This window comes from Poecilia latipinna, unplaced genomic scaffold, assembly GCF_001443285.1.
Source record: "Poecilia latipinna isolate Pla-1442-1.1 unplaced genomic scaffold, P_latipinna-1.0 Scaffold1904, whole genome shotgun sequence".
Classification (NCBI taxonomy): Eukaryota; Metazoa; Chordata; class Actinopteri; order Cyprinodontiformes; family Poeciliidae; genus Poecilia; species Poecilia latipinna.
In genome coordinates, this window is record NW_015114520.1 from 92,672 (window position 1) to 107,386 (window position 14,715).

General features: G+C 36.6%; 2 protein-coding genes across 2 annotated transcripts in view; one reads left to right on the top strand and one right to left on the bottom strand.

The window, feature by feature from the left end:
• Window positions 1-1,513: 1,513 nt before the first annotated feature.
• ciao2b (cytosolic iron-sulfur assembly component 2B) lies at window positions 1,514-5,280 on the top strand. The gene is made up of 5 exons (XM_015015355.1): window positions 1,514-1,767; window positions 1,998-2,077; window positions 3,448-3,573; window positions 3,713-3,758; window positions 4,077-5,280. The coding sequence occupies exons 1-5, from the start codon at window positions 1,641-1,643 to the stop codon at window positions 4,175-4,177; spliced, it is 480 nt and encodes a 159-aa protein (XP_014870841.1). The 5' UTR covers window positions 1,514-1,640; the 3' UTR covers window positions 4,178-5,280.
• A 3,615-nt stretch (window positions 5,281-8,895) lies between these two features.
• Window positions 8,896-14,715, bottom strand: part of LOC106935079 (coiled-coil domain-containing protein 85A-like) — a 23,567-nt gene continuing 17,747 nt past the window's right edge. Inside the window, exons 3-4 of the mRNA XM_015015357.1 lie at window positions 12,410-12,467; window positions 8,896-11,569 (exon numbers count right to left, since the gene is read on the bottom strand). Coding sequence (XP_014870843.1) covers window positions 11,554-11,569; window positions 12,410-12,467 — 74 coding nt within the window. The 3' untranslated portion in view covers window positions 8,896-11,553. The remainder of the gene's footprint in view (window positions 11,570-12,409; window positions 12,468-14,715) is intronic.

The window sequence follows — 14,715 nt, forward strand, 5'->3', positions numbered from 1 at the left end:
ATAAATGATTATATTGTTGATTTGAGACCATTTTCAAGTAATATAATGGTAATGACACAGAAACTATAATATAAATATATACAATAAAATATTAAATAAATGGGAGTTTAGTATGCCATGAGGGATAACACTGGAAATGGAAGACATTTTAAAATAAATAATCAAAACAACAGAAACAACAAATAAAATGAATTATGAAGTCTGTGTAAGCAAAATCGTCCTTCAAAAGAAAAGAACAATTTTGCACCAGACTGATTACTTTTGTCATCCATGGGTAGAAAAGAGAGAGAGAGAGAGAGAGAGAGAGAGAGAGAGAGAGAGAGAGAGAGAGAGTTTATATGTTAAGTATGTTTTTTTATTGGCTTATATAGTATTCTAAATGTCGGCATAAGTGGGAAATAATCATAACAGAAATAAAGCCTTGAAACATAAATCTGTGCATAAATGTGTGTGGAATGGGTTTCACCTACTAAACTAAGTTAAATTGACTTTTCAATAATGTTTTTTTATTTTTTATTTTTTTTATGGAATATAACTGTATGCTCTGCAGAATTACTCTGTCCATGTTCCCCCCCAGCTTTCCCCAATTATTGCTGTTGACAGGAAACCGTACCCTAATGACCACTGCACGGATAAGCAAGTAGACATCTTACCTGTTTGTGGGTTTTCCACCAACATGCCATGGTGCGTGTCAGGCTAGAATAAAAAGACTCTGCCATCTACAGGACAAACGGAAAAATTACACCATGTATTTCAAGCCCAAAATACACCGTGACCAATTATGTTTAATNTAAAATAGAGATTAACATCTCTAAAAAAATATCAGTGTAGAACAGAGAGACAAGTTTATTTTTACAAAATCATTCATTTGCAAGGGAATTGCAGTTGCTTTACAGTATATAAAACAATGCAGAAAAAGCTGAGGCATGATCAAAATGCCTTAAGGCTTAATGCATTTTGCGTCTTTGACAGAGTTGATGTAGACAGTAATGTTTTGGTTCTGATTTAATAGAGTCAGGCGTTTCTAAAAAAAATCTGAGAAATAATTTTCTGAGCTCAGGAGCAGAGACTAAGCCTTAATCTTTCTGGGACACCGAAGGTTATTTATTTATTTTTTATTTTTTCCTGTACGTCTGTTGATAACTTACCTTTACAGGTATTATTGGCAACAATGTTGGGTAAATGTTACTCTGTACTTCAATAATAATAATAATAATAATAATAATAATAATAATAATAATAATAATAATAATAATAATAATACATCAAATGCTTTTTTGGACATTCGAAGGCGCTTATTGTTGAGACACTTAATTTAATCAAATAAAAATGCCTTTTTTACATTATTTGTGTGGTAAATGCTGAATGCTTATGCTGTTTTAAGTCGAAATTAGCTAAAATCAGAAAGAGCGGCAATACCTTTGAACATAGAACGCCTTTGAAGCTCATCTTCTTTTATTAAGCGAACTGTTCCTTTAAGACGCTTTCTTTGACGTTGTGTTTCCCATAGACATAATATAAGGTGTTTCCGCTAAACCCGGAAGTGCTCCGTCAGGTTGCTCTTTCCAGCACAATAACGCAGCACAACGGTTTATAAATATATATATTTCCGTTTAAAGGCGTATAAAATATAGGTGAAAATGTCCGGAGGGGTCCAATTGGAGAATGCGAACCCGGTGATCTTCCAGCGCTCCGGGGACAGGATGCTAACAGCGTCCGAAGAGGACGAAGACGTTCACGACCCCATCGACGACAGGGAAATATTTGATATCCTTTAAAAAGAAAATGATGCAAATGTTCTGCAATTCAGGTTGTATTTAATGTAACTTAGCAAAATTGAGAACGGTCCTAAAGTAGATAAAATTTATAGCAAACAATAAACCACGAAACCTGCGCCTGCACTTTATATTATTTGATGCATAAGAGTAAAAAAAAAAAGTTTCAGTCATGCAGAATAAATGCTGAATAAATGTTTGATGTTCCTTAACTTGTGCTACATCTGATCCGATCCATCAATGACCCGGAGCATCCGCTGTCTCTGGAGGAGCTCAACGTGGTCGAGCAGGTTCGAGTTAAGGTTCGTGTTTAAATTCTTATTAACCTTCACCACTAACGGCTTCTGAAAAGATTCAGCCTCAAACTTCAATGTATTTTATGTGACAGACGAACGAGGAATTCTGCCCAAGTGTGAAATTAAAGAAATATTATACTTGTCTATTTTGCTTTTACAATCAAAAATCTGAAAAGTGTGGCGTGCATTTGGGCTTAGCCCCTTTTACTCTGAAACAGGAAATGAAACCAAAACAACCAATTACTTTCAGAAGTAATTTTGTATTTATTCTAGGGTATTTTTGCTAGTTGTGTTAGCAAGCCTGTTGCAAAAAGCAATTAATTGCGTAATAAAATAAAATGAGCTCAATTTCCATTCTGATTATTAATATATTTTGAAGTGAACAATTATGAAAATTCAAATTACGAAAATAAATTTACTTAATGGAAACAAGGCAACTTAAAAAAAAACACCTGTCTTTCTACAAAATGTTTTTGCGCTATGATGAAGTGGTTTTTCCGTCATATAGAAATAGGTGTATTTCGCAAAACTCCATTGGAAACACACTGTCACGTGATCAACAGCCAGATGTTGCTTCTGGTGAAAACGATTTAGACGACAGGAAGTGGTTGATGGTTTGTTTTGTGTTTCTTTTTTTTTCAGACAATGTGCATCTGTCTCCACCAGAGCTTTCACAGCATTACGCAGTCCATAAAAAGTTCTCATTCGTACATGTTGTATCCATAGCTCTTCTGTAAAATTGCAGACTACAGTTTCACTAAACGTTTATTCAGGCCAAGTATAAGACCTGAATAAAACCCCAGCGTCTCCTATGATGAGTTTTAGCGCCAAGGCTGAATTATGTGTAACTGTTTACATCCATTGCTGCCATGATTTCCTCAAGTGTGTCCAAATTATTTATGTACAATTTTCATTTAGTTTCATATTTAATTACACCAAATGAAATCACAAAGTTGTTTTTTCAACATTAGTATAGTACTGACTATGACTTGCGCACATGAAAATGCAGCTAATGAGTGGTTAGCAAAGTACTGCTACACCTATTGCCTGATTCCATTAAATTTCTCACCTTCATCAATGATGCTTCCTTCTCAAGGGATGTTTGATCTCTCAAAATGTGAAGAAAGATATTTTTTGCCAGCGACAAAATCTAAAGAAAATGACTAATTCCTTCGTTTGTCATTGACCAGGAAGTAGACACACTTCTGGAAGTTGACCTGAGATCCTTACGGTCTTTCAGATTCCAGATTGGTATTTTCTCATCAGGGTTGGTCTGATCCACAAATTATGGAGGTGTGCCGGTAGAAGAATCTTCAACAAAGTAATTTCCTCAAGTTGAATTTTGGTGTGGGTTTTTTTTGTGTTTGTATCTTCAGGTCAATGATACAGAGAGTACTGTGAGTGTCGAGTTCACTCCCACAATCCCCCACTGCAGCATGGCGACACTCATTGGTCTATCCATCAAGGTCAAGCTTTTGCGCTCCTTGCCAGACAGGTTCAAAGTAAGTTTGCTTGGATATAGAAGATGATCATTAGATATTATCTGCTCTTATGAGTTGGTTGGTAAATTAAAATGTACTGCATCATTATTATTATTATTATTATTTTTTGTTTAACTAGACTTTCTCTTTTACTACTCAGACTGATGTTCACATCACTCCTGGAACTCATGCCTCAGAAGAAGCAGGTAGAAACATGCTAAAGCACATTAAATGTTTGAACGTGCAGATGCATATCAAACTGTTGAGAGAGAAAACCCAAAAATGAGATTCTTTACGTAAGAATCTCGTATATAAAATATAGATTTTACATAAGACTGATACAAATGATTTTTAGTGCTTAAATTGGTGACCACTGAAAGGAGTGGCTTTCAATAGTCACCAACTGAAAGCCAATCAATTGGCAATGCTTGATATCAAGCATTTATCAAAACTTGATCAATGCTCCTTTTGTCACATTAAGCAGACTGAACAGTACAGAAATGTATATTTGTTTCCATCTGCAGTGAACAAACAGCTGGCGGACAAAGAGAGAGTGGCAGCAGCTTTGGAGAACTCGTCTCTGTTGGAAGTAGTCAACCAGTGCTTGTCCAGCAGGACCATCTAAACATCTTGGACTGTACGATATTTTCCTTCGTTTCCCAGTTATCATTTACCCATCAGATCACGCCTGTCTGTCTGTGATGTGGAGATGGAGCTGGTATACATAACCAACCAGAAAGGCTACAGATTAGAAGCTTGTCTCCAAGTTAGCAAAGGTTTACGTCAGATGTTTCTTCAGTAACACATTTTAAGATTTGCTTTATTTTTAAACCAAAGTTTTTATGTACACCATTTGTTGTTACCTGTATATAATGTGCATATAGTTTTAGTAAAATATATCGCTCAGAAAACGTCTTGTACTTCCAGCAATTATCCGTTCAACATGTCTTTGCTCCCACAACCACAGATTAATGATTATTTGTTCTCTTTCCTGGACATTCTGTTCGACTTTTAAAGCATTAAAAATTACAGCATACTTGGAGATTTTGAAAATCTCAGACCAACCCAATCACACAACGTTCAAGGTCACTTAAATGTTTTTCTTCTCAAAGAAAAAAAATGCTCTGTTTAAATTTTAGTACTATGGTCTTTACTATGATTAGGACCCTACAGATATCCAATATGATTGCATTATTCACTATTTTTTAACAAGTATTCAACAGGTGTACTGAAAAAAAAAAAAAAAAGAAAGTGGCTTGTGTATGCAGACACATTATCTGCTCATTATTGGCTGTTTTCAATGCTTAAACAGCTGTCAAATACAGAGAATACCAAGAAGAATCATTATTCGTTCTGGCGCCCCCTGTAGCATGGCACTGCATATAGTGCACATCCACTTTTTACCCCACTGATTAGCATGTATTTTGTTGATATGCGAGTTTCAAATCTAATCATAAAAGGTTGTCCCATCTTTGTTCTGCAAATACGGGTTGCCATAAAATGTGTGCTGTTTCAATTTGTTCACTAGGTGGTGTTCTATGTGTGGGAAATTCAGTCTGCCAGAACAAAGCGCCGCTATGCCAGGACACAGAATCACTGAACAGTTTTTCATTTATCCTTTAATGTGACATGGTGTTTAACCAACTGATGCTTATTTTAGAAGATAGCTTGAATACCAATGTAGTTAGAAGTTTTTGATCCAACTATTTAATAAATATGTGATAAAATTGAGAAGTAAATGCACTTGGATTGTTTTAACGTATTGGAAAAACCCCACAGTTATGATATAGTTATATGCAGTCTTATTTCTGACTGGAAGTACCGCAGCATAAAATCTTCCTGAACCCAGGCCATCACAGTAGCATTTCCTCCTTTGCCTGACCACAATCACAACCACGTTTTGTCTTGGATTTCCCTGCTTTGCCCATGTCGGATACCTTACTGGACATGACCCTGTTTCTGTTTCTCATCCCTATATATACACGCACACACAAAATCAGCCACTGTCAAAAATAAGATTATTCTGTCCTTCAAAACAAAATCATACGTGACAAAAATGGCTTAAAGTCAGATGCAAGTATTAGGAAAATCACTATACCGTACAGGTTAAATATTGTGAAGTTTCTGCAAAACTTGATAGCTGCAGAAGAGGTCATGCAATCATTGAATCTGTTGTTCTGGAATAGAAACACATCTAAAAATGAAGGGCGAGAATTGAGAACCGCTGGGTTAGAGTCATGCTGCTGCAACATATCACCTTGCAACAAATTTGAAATTATGTTTTTGTTAGCTGTAGATATAAAATCATAATTAACAGAAAAAAAAGGGTTGAAACCACTAACCTACTTGGAAAAAAATCTATATAGTGTCTTGAGTTTTAATTCCTGTTCATTTCTTTAGTGTGTGACTTGAATGTAAAACAGCTATGGACCGCTGATGAGCACCGCAGCAGAGAAATACCTCAGGATGACCAACATCACACACCACTCGACCCAAACCATTTCCAGCATATTTAAGTGTCCATGAAGGTGCTAATATTTTCCTAATAACACATATCCACACCAACACACAATAACTTGGAAATAACGAGTCATTTTCTACATAAAGATAGTTTATTAGCATATATTATACATAGATCTCTGGATATATAATTGTGATTATATAATACCAACAAGTCAAAAATAATGCCTGTAAGTAAATATTTATATAAAAGCAGATTTACTACTATTAAACTTTAAAAACATGTCTTTCAATATATATCGTAATTCTTGCTTGTTTCACCAAATCTACAAAAACAACATTTCACAGAGTCGGGAGGTTATACTGTGTTGCCTTGGGATTATATGTCTATCTACGGGTCTCTGCACATACATTATTGTCAATGATTTTATATGGTCCAAAAAAACGTCACATCCTTCTCAAAACGATGTATCGACTTCATCAGACGAGAGCAGAATTATGTCCTTCGGTGTGAAATGCCTCAAAACTTTCCACTTATAAATAAATTAAGGATTTGTCTTTTCTTCAGGAGATGGAAAACTAGATGCTTTAGAAACTATTTCCTCTCATATAACACTTCCAAGACTTAAGGCCAATCATCCTTAGCTTTAATAATGCGTACCTGTGCTTCATCTGTCAAATAAATCACAGGTTCAGACTTCTGAAGCGTTTCTGTGTGGAACGCTTCATTCATTCAACATGGATCCCAGTGAGGGAAAAAATTAAATGTGGTTCTGTTACAAAGTGAGATGAAGAATTTTATGATAACAAAAGAGTATGGGAGAGACTGTTGATCTTTTTTTTTTATAAAATTCACAGAAGCCTGTTTGCAACAATGTCTTCCTGTAAATGACAGCTTGAAGTTAATTTAATAATAGGCGTGCTACATTTTGAGTTACTGTTTCGACTTATTAAAGCGGGGTTCTGTTAAGAGTTTTTGACCAGTTAATCCCTTACTAAGCAGTCTATGGGCACTGTGGGCAGAGAGATAGAGACGCCTAGTTTTTATTTTGCTCAAAACAGTAAAACTCCTCCTCTGCAGCTTTTTCTGTTGTCATAAAACAACAGTGAAGCTTTTTCTGTTGACACACATTTAAGAACAATAAAAAAGGGTCTTATCTATGTCAACACTTAGCTATAAAGCATGATATATGTTTAGTTTATGTCATGTAAATAAATTGTGAAAAACGCTCTACACATCACTGTGAAAGGCCGACTTTCACAGTGATGCTGAGGCCTTCCCAGAGTTCCCTGGGAAGGCCCAGGGAACTCTCGGATGTAAATGCAATGACGACATACGTGAGTGTTTGCGTGAGTGTTTTTAGGAAAAAATGGCCCCTGACTAAAAGAACTCGCATAACTAGTACATTACAACTAGATAGTTTTACTTTCTTTTAAAATAAACTTTACATTCTCAGCCATCTGAATGTTAGGCCAATAGTGATAGTATTTCTCTGGGTTCTGGAGAGTTCATAAAATAGAAAAAGTTCTGTCAAGCAATATGAACTGAGAAAGCCTCAGTATTTTTCAGCAGATCAATATACGTTCCAAGAAATAAAAACAGACATTTGTGTAATCAGACAAGATGCCTTTTTAAATAGTTTGGTAAACTTGTTCACATCAGTGCTGACATTTGAGTATGGATTTCTTTTCCCCCATGTGTTCTTACTAGCTAAATTTGATGAAAAAGCTATTAGCTTATCTATTACAGGTAGAATATTTACATTTTGAGGACCTCTTAGTAGAACCCCACTTTGCGAAAACATCTCTCCACAAGGTGGATTTCAAACCTTCATTAAAGAAATTTACTGAAGGAATATATACTCCAAAATCTGAATTTCATTTTTTTTACTCTTACAGAGTTATAAGTATAATGGCACAGTGTTCTTTTTTTGGAACCAACATCTTGAAGCTCTTGTGGTACAAAGAACTTTTGTACAATCTAGCTTTTTGAAAGAAAGAGCTTTGCTCTTTTGTACAATAAGCAGGAGAGCCATGAAAAAAAACAAATAAAAGTAGAAGATAGATGAGCTGTAACATGTTAAATTACATGTTGAATTGAACAACATGTAATTGTTGTCCAATTACACGTGGTGTTGCTTGCTATTTATAAAAATGTTGCTCAAGGTACATTGTCACCGACCCAGAGGTGCACAAAATGGCGCACACACAAGCACAGCACCACACATTAGGAGAGCTGACACAAAGTTTATAATACTGCAGCACTGTTGACATAGGAGCAGATATTGACCAAAAAAAAAAAAAAGCTTAACAAGGAGCATTAATATTTCCAAACAAATTTGTAACCCTGTGGAAAAACAGCAGAGTAAGGTGCTCATAACTAAATGCTACATTTTCAGAAGTTGTACACACACCTTCCAATCTCACATGTCTGAGAACTGAAGGTAAGATATGCTGGTAACATTTGTTATATTTCATTATTTGGAACAGTTATGTTAAGCAATGTGACTGCATTGGTAATTTCAGACTAACTATGACTTTATCAAAAAGAAATTGTGTTTTTGGTTATTGGGTAGTGTGATTTGGACCCTCATTTTTAATCTGCAAGAATAACTTTGTACTTATCCTTTGCTACTTGTGCTATACAAAAATACGTATGGTTTGAATTTGATATCCAAGAAGTATGAAGTCAGGCTTAGGGAATAAATAAAGCAGTAACAATTATGGATGATTACTTTACAAGTATTGAAAAGAGATCATATTATGGATGTCATAAACTGAAGGGGTATGCATTCATTTCACACTGCCATTCCTATAGTACGAAAGATCATTGCTCATGACCTCCTCAGAAGTAATTAAAGCTGCACTATGTAACTTTTATTTAAAAAAAAAAAAATCAGATATTTTTATATTTGTAACTATCACCATGTTGTGGCAGTATAATATGAAGCAGATAATCTGTGAAAAGGTAGTGCTGCTATTTCTGTTTGAAGAAATGTACCGCTTCCGGTCAAAAACAACCAATCAAAGCCAGGAGGAGTGTCTTAGCGCTGCCAATCAACCTCATGCTAAATGTGCTAATGACAGAGAAACAACTCTCCTTTTTAGGTAAACCGTTTATCCGCTGTCATCGGTGGCCATGCTGAATATCCTTAGCATTCACAACAGGCTCTGAAGCTGCATCGTAGCAGAGAGAAAGGAAGGGAGTGAAGGAGGGATGATCGACTGCGCTAAGCTAAGACTCTTCTTTTGGCTCTGAATAGTTGTTTCTAATTAGCATTGGAAGCACTGGGAGAAGTAAAAGGAGCTCGTTTTTTTTTCTTCTTCTTTTTTTCACAGATTATCTGTCTCAAATATGTTATAAATGTGTGAGAATTTTTTTTATTTTTTTATTATTTTTTTTTTTTAATAAAAGTTACATACTGCAGCCTTAATTCTCATGTTGCCCATAAACCTCCAAAAGTGTGAATCGGAAAAGTAATTAGTTATAGAAAAAAGTTGTTGACATCTTTCTTCTCCTCTCTAGTCTGAAGAATCCCTAAAAGCAACAAAGTTTTCTTATTAGCTATCCTCATGCCTGCTCCTCTCCCAGTAGCACATGCTGACTGATCATTCGCTAGATTTGTTTACTAAAAATATTTTTGTTCTTATTGTAAGCAAATATATAATTCGTCTATTTTTCTGTAAAGATGAGCAAGACTGTGGCCACAGAAATATCCTTGTGCGCTCCATGGCATTTAGTAACTTTAAAAATAAGATCCTCTTAATATCCAATCAGATTCTGAATCCAAAGTCAGGAACGACCAGGATGTTAAATGACCTGGGTCAGAAATAACAGCTGCCGGTCTCAGAGACACCTTGTGGCCAAAAGCGACAGTTATCTATGTTGAGCTGAGAGGCAACAAGGCATGTGGCAACTACAGCTGCAATTGTCAAGTAAGATCCTTTAGTGAAAGGAACTCAACTTTAGACTACAGTAAGGAACTTAGATCTTTCTTCAATGGTGGTTCTGGTGGTGGAAGTTAATGAGTCCAAGTGATTTTAAGACTTTGAATTCCTTCCCTATTTCAGATTAAGAGATTAGTCCCAAAATTAGGCTTTGAAATCCTCTTTGAGAGGTCAGTAAACTTTTAATAAACATTAAAATTGTAAACTTTTGAATTATATTTTGAACATTTGATTCCTTTATCATAACCTTCCCTTTTATTTGTAGTTTACACTATAGAATCGACATTACAATATGTGTTGCACAAATATTATATTGAAGTTATCGTCCTAGTACAAGTGTATCCAATACTGCAATTGGAAAGGACAGCTCACATTCATTGATTGGTAGATTTGTATATGTCTGATGTTTAATTCAATCACCCTCTGCATATTGATCATATATGTGGCCAAACCTAAAAATGTGGATACTCTGTAATCAATACCTTCACCAAATACTGTCAGCCTGTCCAGGGTGTACCCCGCCTCTCGCCCTTTTGCCATTGGAGAAAGTAACCAGGTCTCTCACTGCCCTGCAAGATTGTTTCATATGAATGGATCTTCAAATTTACATACATTTGTTTTGGTTGTAATAAATATCCAATAATGGTTAGGAAAATAATCAATTCTTAAAACTGATATTAACATTTATCAGACAGATTGGTGTACGAACAATAAAATTGTTAACAGAATGTTACATATTAATAAGACTTTATTAATATGCTTAAGGAGCATTGTGAGCTATAGGCTGTATCTACGGATCTGCTTACAAGTTACAAAAGGGTTGATTGATTACAGTAGCAAGACGGTCTTGCTGAACAATATGTTATGATTTTTACAAAAGAGCTTCGCACTGATCCACACTTACACTTCCCCTGTCCTTACACTGCCAGTCTTTTTGGAACCTCCTGCACCAACATCTCCATTGCCTATTGTTAGAGGACAAAATTATTGAAACTGCCTGATGATGATGGCCAATGCAGCAAGAGAAAATATCTTTTAAATTCGAGTTTGTGCTTTAAAGGTATGTTTTGTTCCAAAGAAGGAGCCTTATTTAGTACATGGGTGTTTGCAGTGTTTCGAATGCCAGCTGTTATTACTGTTGAGGGGGTTTTTAACCTTCAGTGTTAGTATCAGACGTTGCTTCACGTATCGAATGTCTTCTATGAGGATGCTGTCTGTCAAAAGAGGTAGAACCATATTGTTGGCAACAAGGATTCTGAGCAGCTTTAGTCATTTTTTTCTCTTCCTTTTGGCAAAGGTGGGATAAGTCCTCACCTATCCAACACGACGAACAACATCTACTGTTACCTAGTAGAGATGCATAGTAGCATTAGCAGCAACAGGAGAAAGGGCAGAATGTGTGTTTCCAGAGTTTCACCTCTCAGTGGCCGTGTTTCATTCTTCAGTCTTTGTTTTATGCCGATTCCTTTTCAACCATTTAGCCACCCAGTTAAACATTGGTCCATTTTCCCCCCGTTTCTCTCTCTGTCTCTGTGGTGTGTGTGCATGTGTGTGTGTTGTCAGAGCAGCATCAGATCAACAGGCGTGTCCTGGTCAGGAGGCGTCAAAGCTGAAAGACAAGAAGGTAACGAACAACTGTTTTCAATGTATTTGTGGACTCAACAGAAAGCAGGGACGAGTCTTTCTAGCAGACACATGTGACCTACTGCACATTAAATATTAATTTGTGCCTTTTTCCACTGCCAACTAAAGAAACTTCAAACTTGTGACCCCAACTGGCCTGAGGGAACAGATATACATTAGTTTAAAGTTTAAATACATTTTCCTCTAAACACAGAACTGAATTGAAACACAGTTTCAGAATAATGATAGACAGTGGCGCAACTGCACATTATTCAGGTGGATGCAAAAACATAAATCGATCATAAGTTAGATAGATATGGCTAGATAGAAGTACTACACTATAGAAGGAAAATGTTTCTCACCCGTTCAAAAATGCCATTTAATTTATTCGTAGATGGAGTCAGACAAGATTTAGCTACTAACAATAAAGCATGTCAAAAGTTGTTCAACTTATGACAAGAATGATATTAATTATGTCTTTTAATCTTAAAGAACTAATAAATTTACACATTTTGTGACTGAGGAATAGAAAGGAGTGGATGGTCTTTGACTTGGATAAAAGCACCACACTGTGTTTCCCATATTGGGAAACAGAAGACTTCCTGTTGGAGTTCTTCCTTTTTCTCATTTCAACTGAAGAAACTGCAAAGCTGCACCCCCAACTGACCTGGAGGCGCAGGACTGAATTATTTTAAGATATCTTTTTTAAAAAGACTTCATTGTGAAGGTGTGGCAATGAGTCACAATCAAGAGGAAATTTGAGACGTTTTGCTGGCCAAGCTAGATGGTAATTTGGCTCCATCATGTGGCCAGATAGGAGGCTTACCTGTCCCAAAGCTTTACAGTCCGACAGGAATTGGTGCAGCAGCCAGCAGATATCAGGGCTGTAAAAATCACCACAAGCAACAATTAGAATGTGTCATGGCTATGAGTTAAGTGTTTGAAGACAGTAAATACTGTAGCCTGACAAGTAAAAAGGTTCTCTGGATGAACCTGTGTTACTCCACCACTCAATCCATCTCTCACACACTCAGCCTGCTCTTGTTCATTTGGTGACCTGCTTACGCCTCTGGTTGTGTCCCAAAGGTCTAGCCTGTCAGAGAGACACACTCTACTGTCTCTCTCTCTTATTCTGGGCAGGACTCTGGTCTGGTGCACAGCTGTGTATTCTGTTTTGCTTCAGTGCACCTTACTATGTCTGTCAAGCCCATTGACAGATGGAGAAACAGGCACGACTTAGGAAGAGGTTAGACGGCGTTCGGTGAATGCTATCTGAAAGTCAAATATCGAAAGTTGGGACCTGATGTCCAGCAAACATCAAAATACTCACTCTGAACATCCACTCACTATGGAAAAATTGTTTTGCTGTATTTTTACTTGATCACTTTTAATACCTTTTATACGAATTTTTGCATTCACTAGGAATTCCATTCGTTCTTCTGATTTTCATACAAAAGACAGATACTATCACACATAACGTCTTACAGGTAAAGAAAGGCAACACAGTAGGCAGTATGCACACATAAAAGGACTGAATGGTAAATTCATACAACACTCTTCTAGTTTTACCGACTACTAAAAGAGCTTTGCACTAGACTCGCCCAGTCTTGCAGCTGTTAGGAATTGTTGCAGGATATATGAATCACATCACTGCATACAGGCCAGATAAAAGTGTTCAGCAGATCTCATCAAACAGCACCAAGACAAAGAAGAAATGGTTTATGTCTTTAAATAGGGATGAAGCACCCAGTCCATCATCAAAGGACACATTCACACTAGAAAGAGGTCAATCAGTCCAATTCTTATTCTTCACAAACACACACTTTCATACAAAGTGCATATACAGTATGGCATTAATTTGAATACATAACAGAGGAACATGCTTGGGGCTGACACCTGGACACTATTGTTTCCCATCTGTTCGTTTTTTTTACCAAGATATTTTCATTAGGAGCATTTGCATGTGTGTATGACTGGAGTGTGTGTGTGTGTGTGTGTGTGTGTGTGTGTGTGTGGGTGTGTGTGTGTGTGTGTGTGTGTGGCATAATTGAAGATAAAAAGGAACTTCAAAGCTGACAGGAGATAAAATGGCAGGGAAGCAGCTGCTGGCCTAGTTAGCATGTCTGTCTTTAACACAGGACCTCCAATCATAAATTACACAGAAATAGAAACACACACGCACACACACAGTCACTCATATTACATAAGATACAACATTATAATTTTTTAGGCATATTATAAGCATTAGATGAGCCGCTTGACTTTCTTATTGAGCTGTGTATTATTTTTGATTGCTCAGAAAACCTGATGAGAAGAAGTAACTACTTTATGTACAGTACATAGAATCACTGAAAAAAAGAAAGTGTCTGACTGCTAATAAAATCTCGCACACCATGACTCAGCAGTTTGTCAATCCACTTTTAGCAGTGTTTTCCTGATTGAGCTGTACATGCGTGCATTTCTGACCAGCTGAAGCATCTCAGTCATGTTTAGGTCGAGATTTATTTTATAGCTTTTGCATTCATGCAAGAGACTGAATATTTGTCATCTTTGTCACACACAGAAACTATATGTATACGCTATGGTGCACTCTTCCACCCATTTGTTGAGACCAGACATTTATTTTCCGTTTTGTCCATAAACTACACTTGCGCTAAGCCTCAGCTACATAACTGGAGAGCAGCCGTCTATGTTCCATTTATATGCATGTGTCTGTGCCTCGCCTGTATGCATACACCCACTGCACACTTTGCCGCCGTTTGAGCCAAACGAACCACTAGGCAGCACAAATTACTCTGATCGCTCAGCTGGACGAGGACAATCAACTGTCGCCTCATCACACAAGCCCAATAGGAAATTAATAGAGAAGAACATGTCTAAATAACATTTAAAACAAATTAAACAACTTATTTAACTTCTCTTTGGGATCAAAGTATTTTTGAGTTTGAAATAATCTAAACATACTGTGGAACACCGTTTGTGTCTTGTGGAGCTGTGAAGCGGAGCATCAGACATTGTCCTGTTAGTCCAGAACTGACCTCGGAGTCTGAACTTCCTTTGTTGATTATTATGTGCAGTGGTTTCCAAGCAGCATAAAAACACATCAATCAATCAATCAATCAATCAATCAAT

Bases quoted from the DNA above. Each gene is read 5' to 3' on its own strand.
- ciao2b (XM_015015355.1), top strand. From the start codon at position 1,641: ATGTCCGGAGGGGTCCAATTGGAGAATGCGAACCCGGTGATCTTCCAG. The intron at 2,078-3,447 runs GTTCGTGTTTAA...TTGTATCTTCAG, and splicing joins TCGAGCAGGTTCGAGTTAAG to GTCAATGATACAGAGAGTAC. The intron at 3,574-3,712 runs GTAAGTTTGCTT...TTTACTACTCAG, and splicing joins CCTTGCCAGACAGGTTCAAA to ACTGATGTTCACATCACTCC.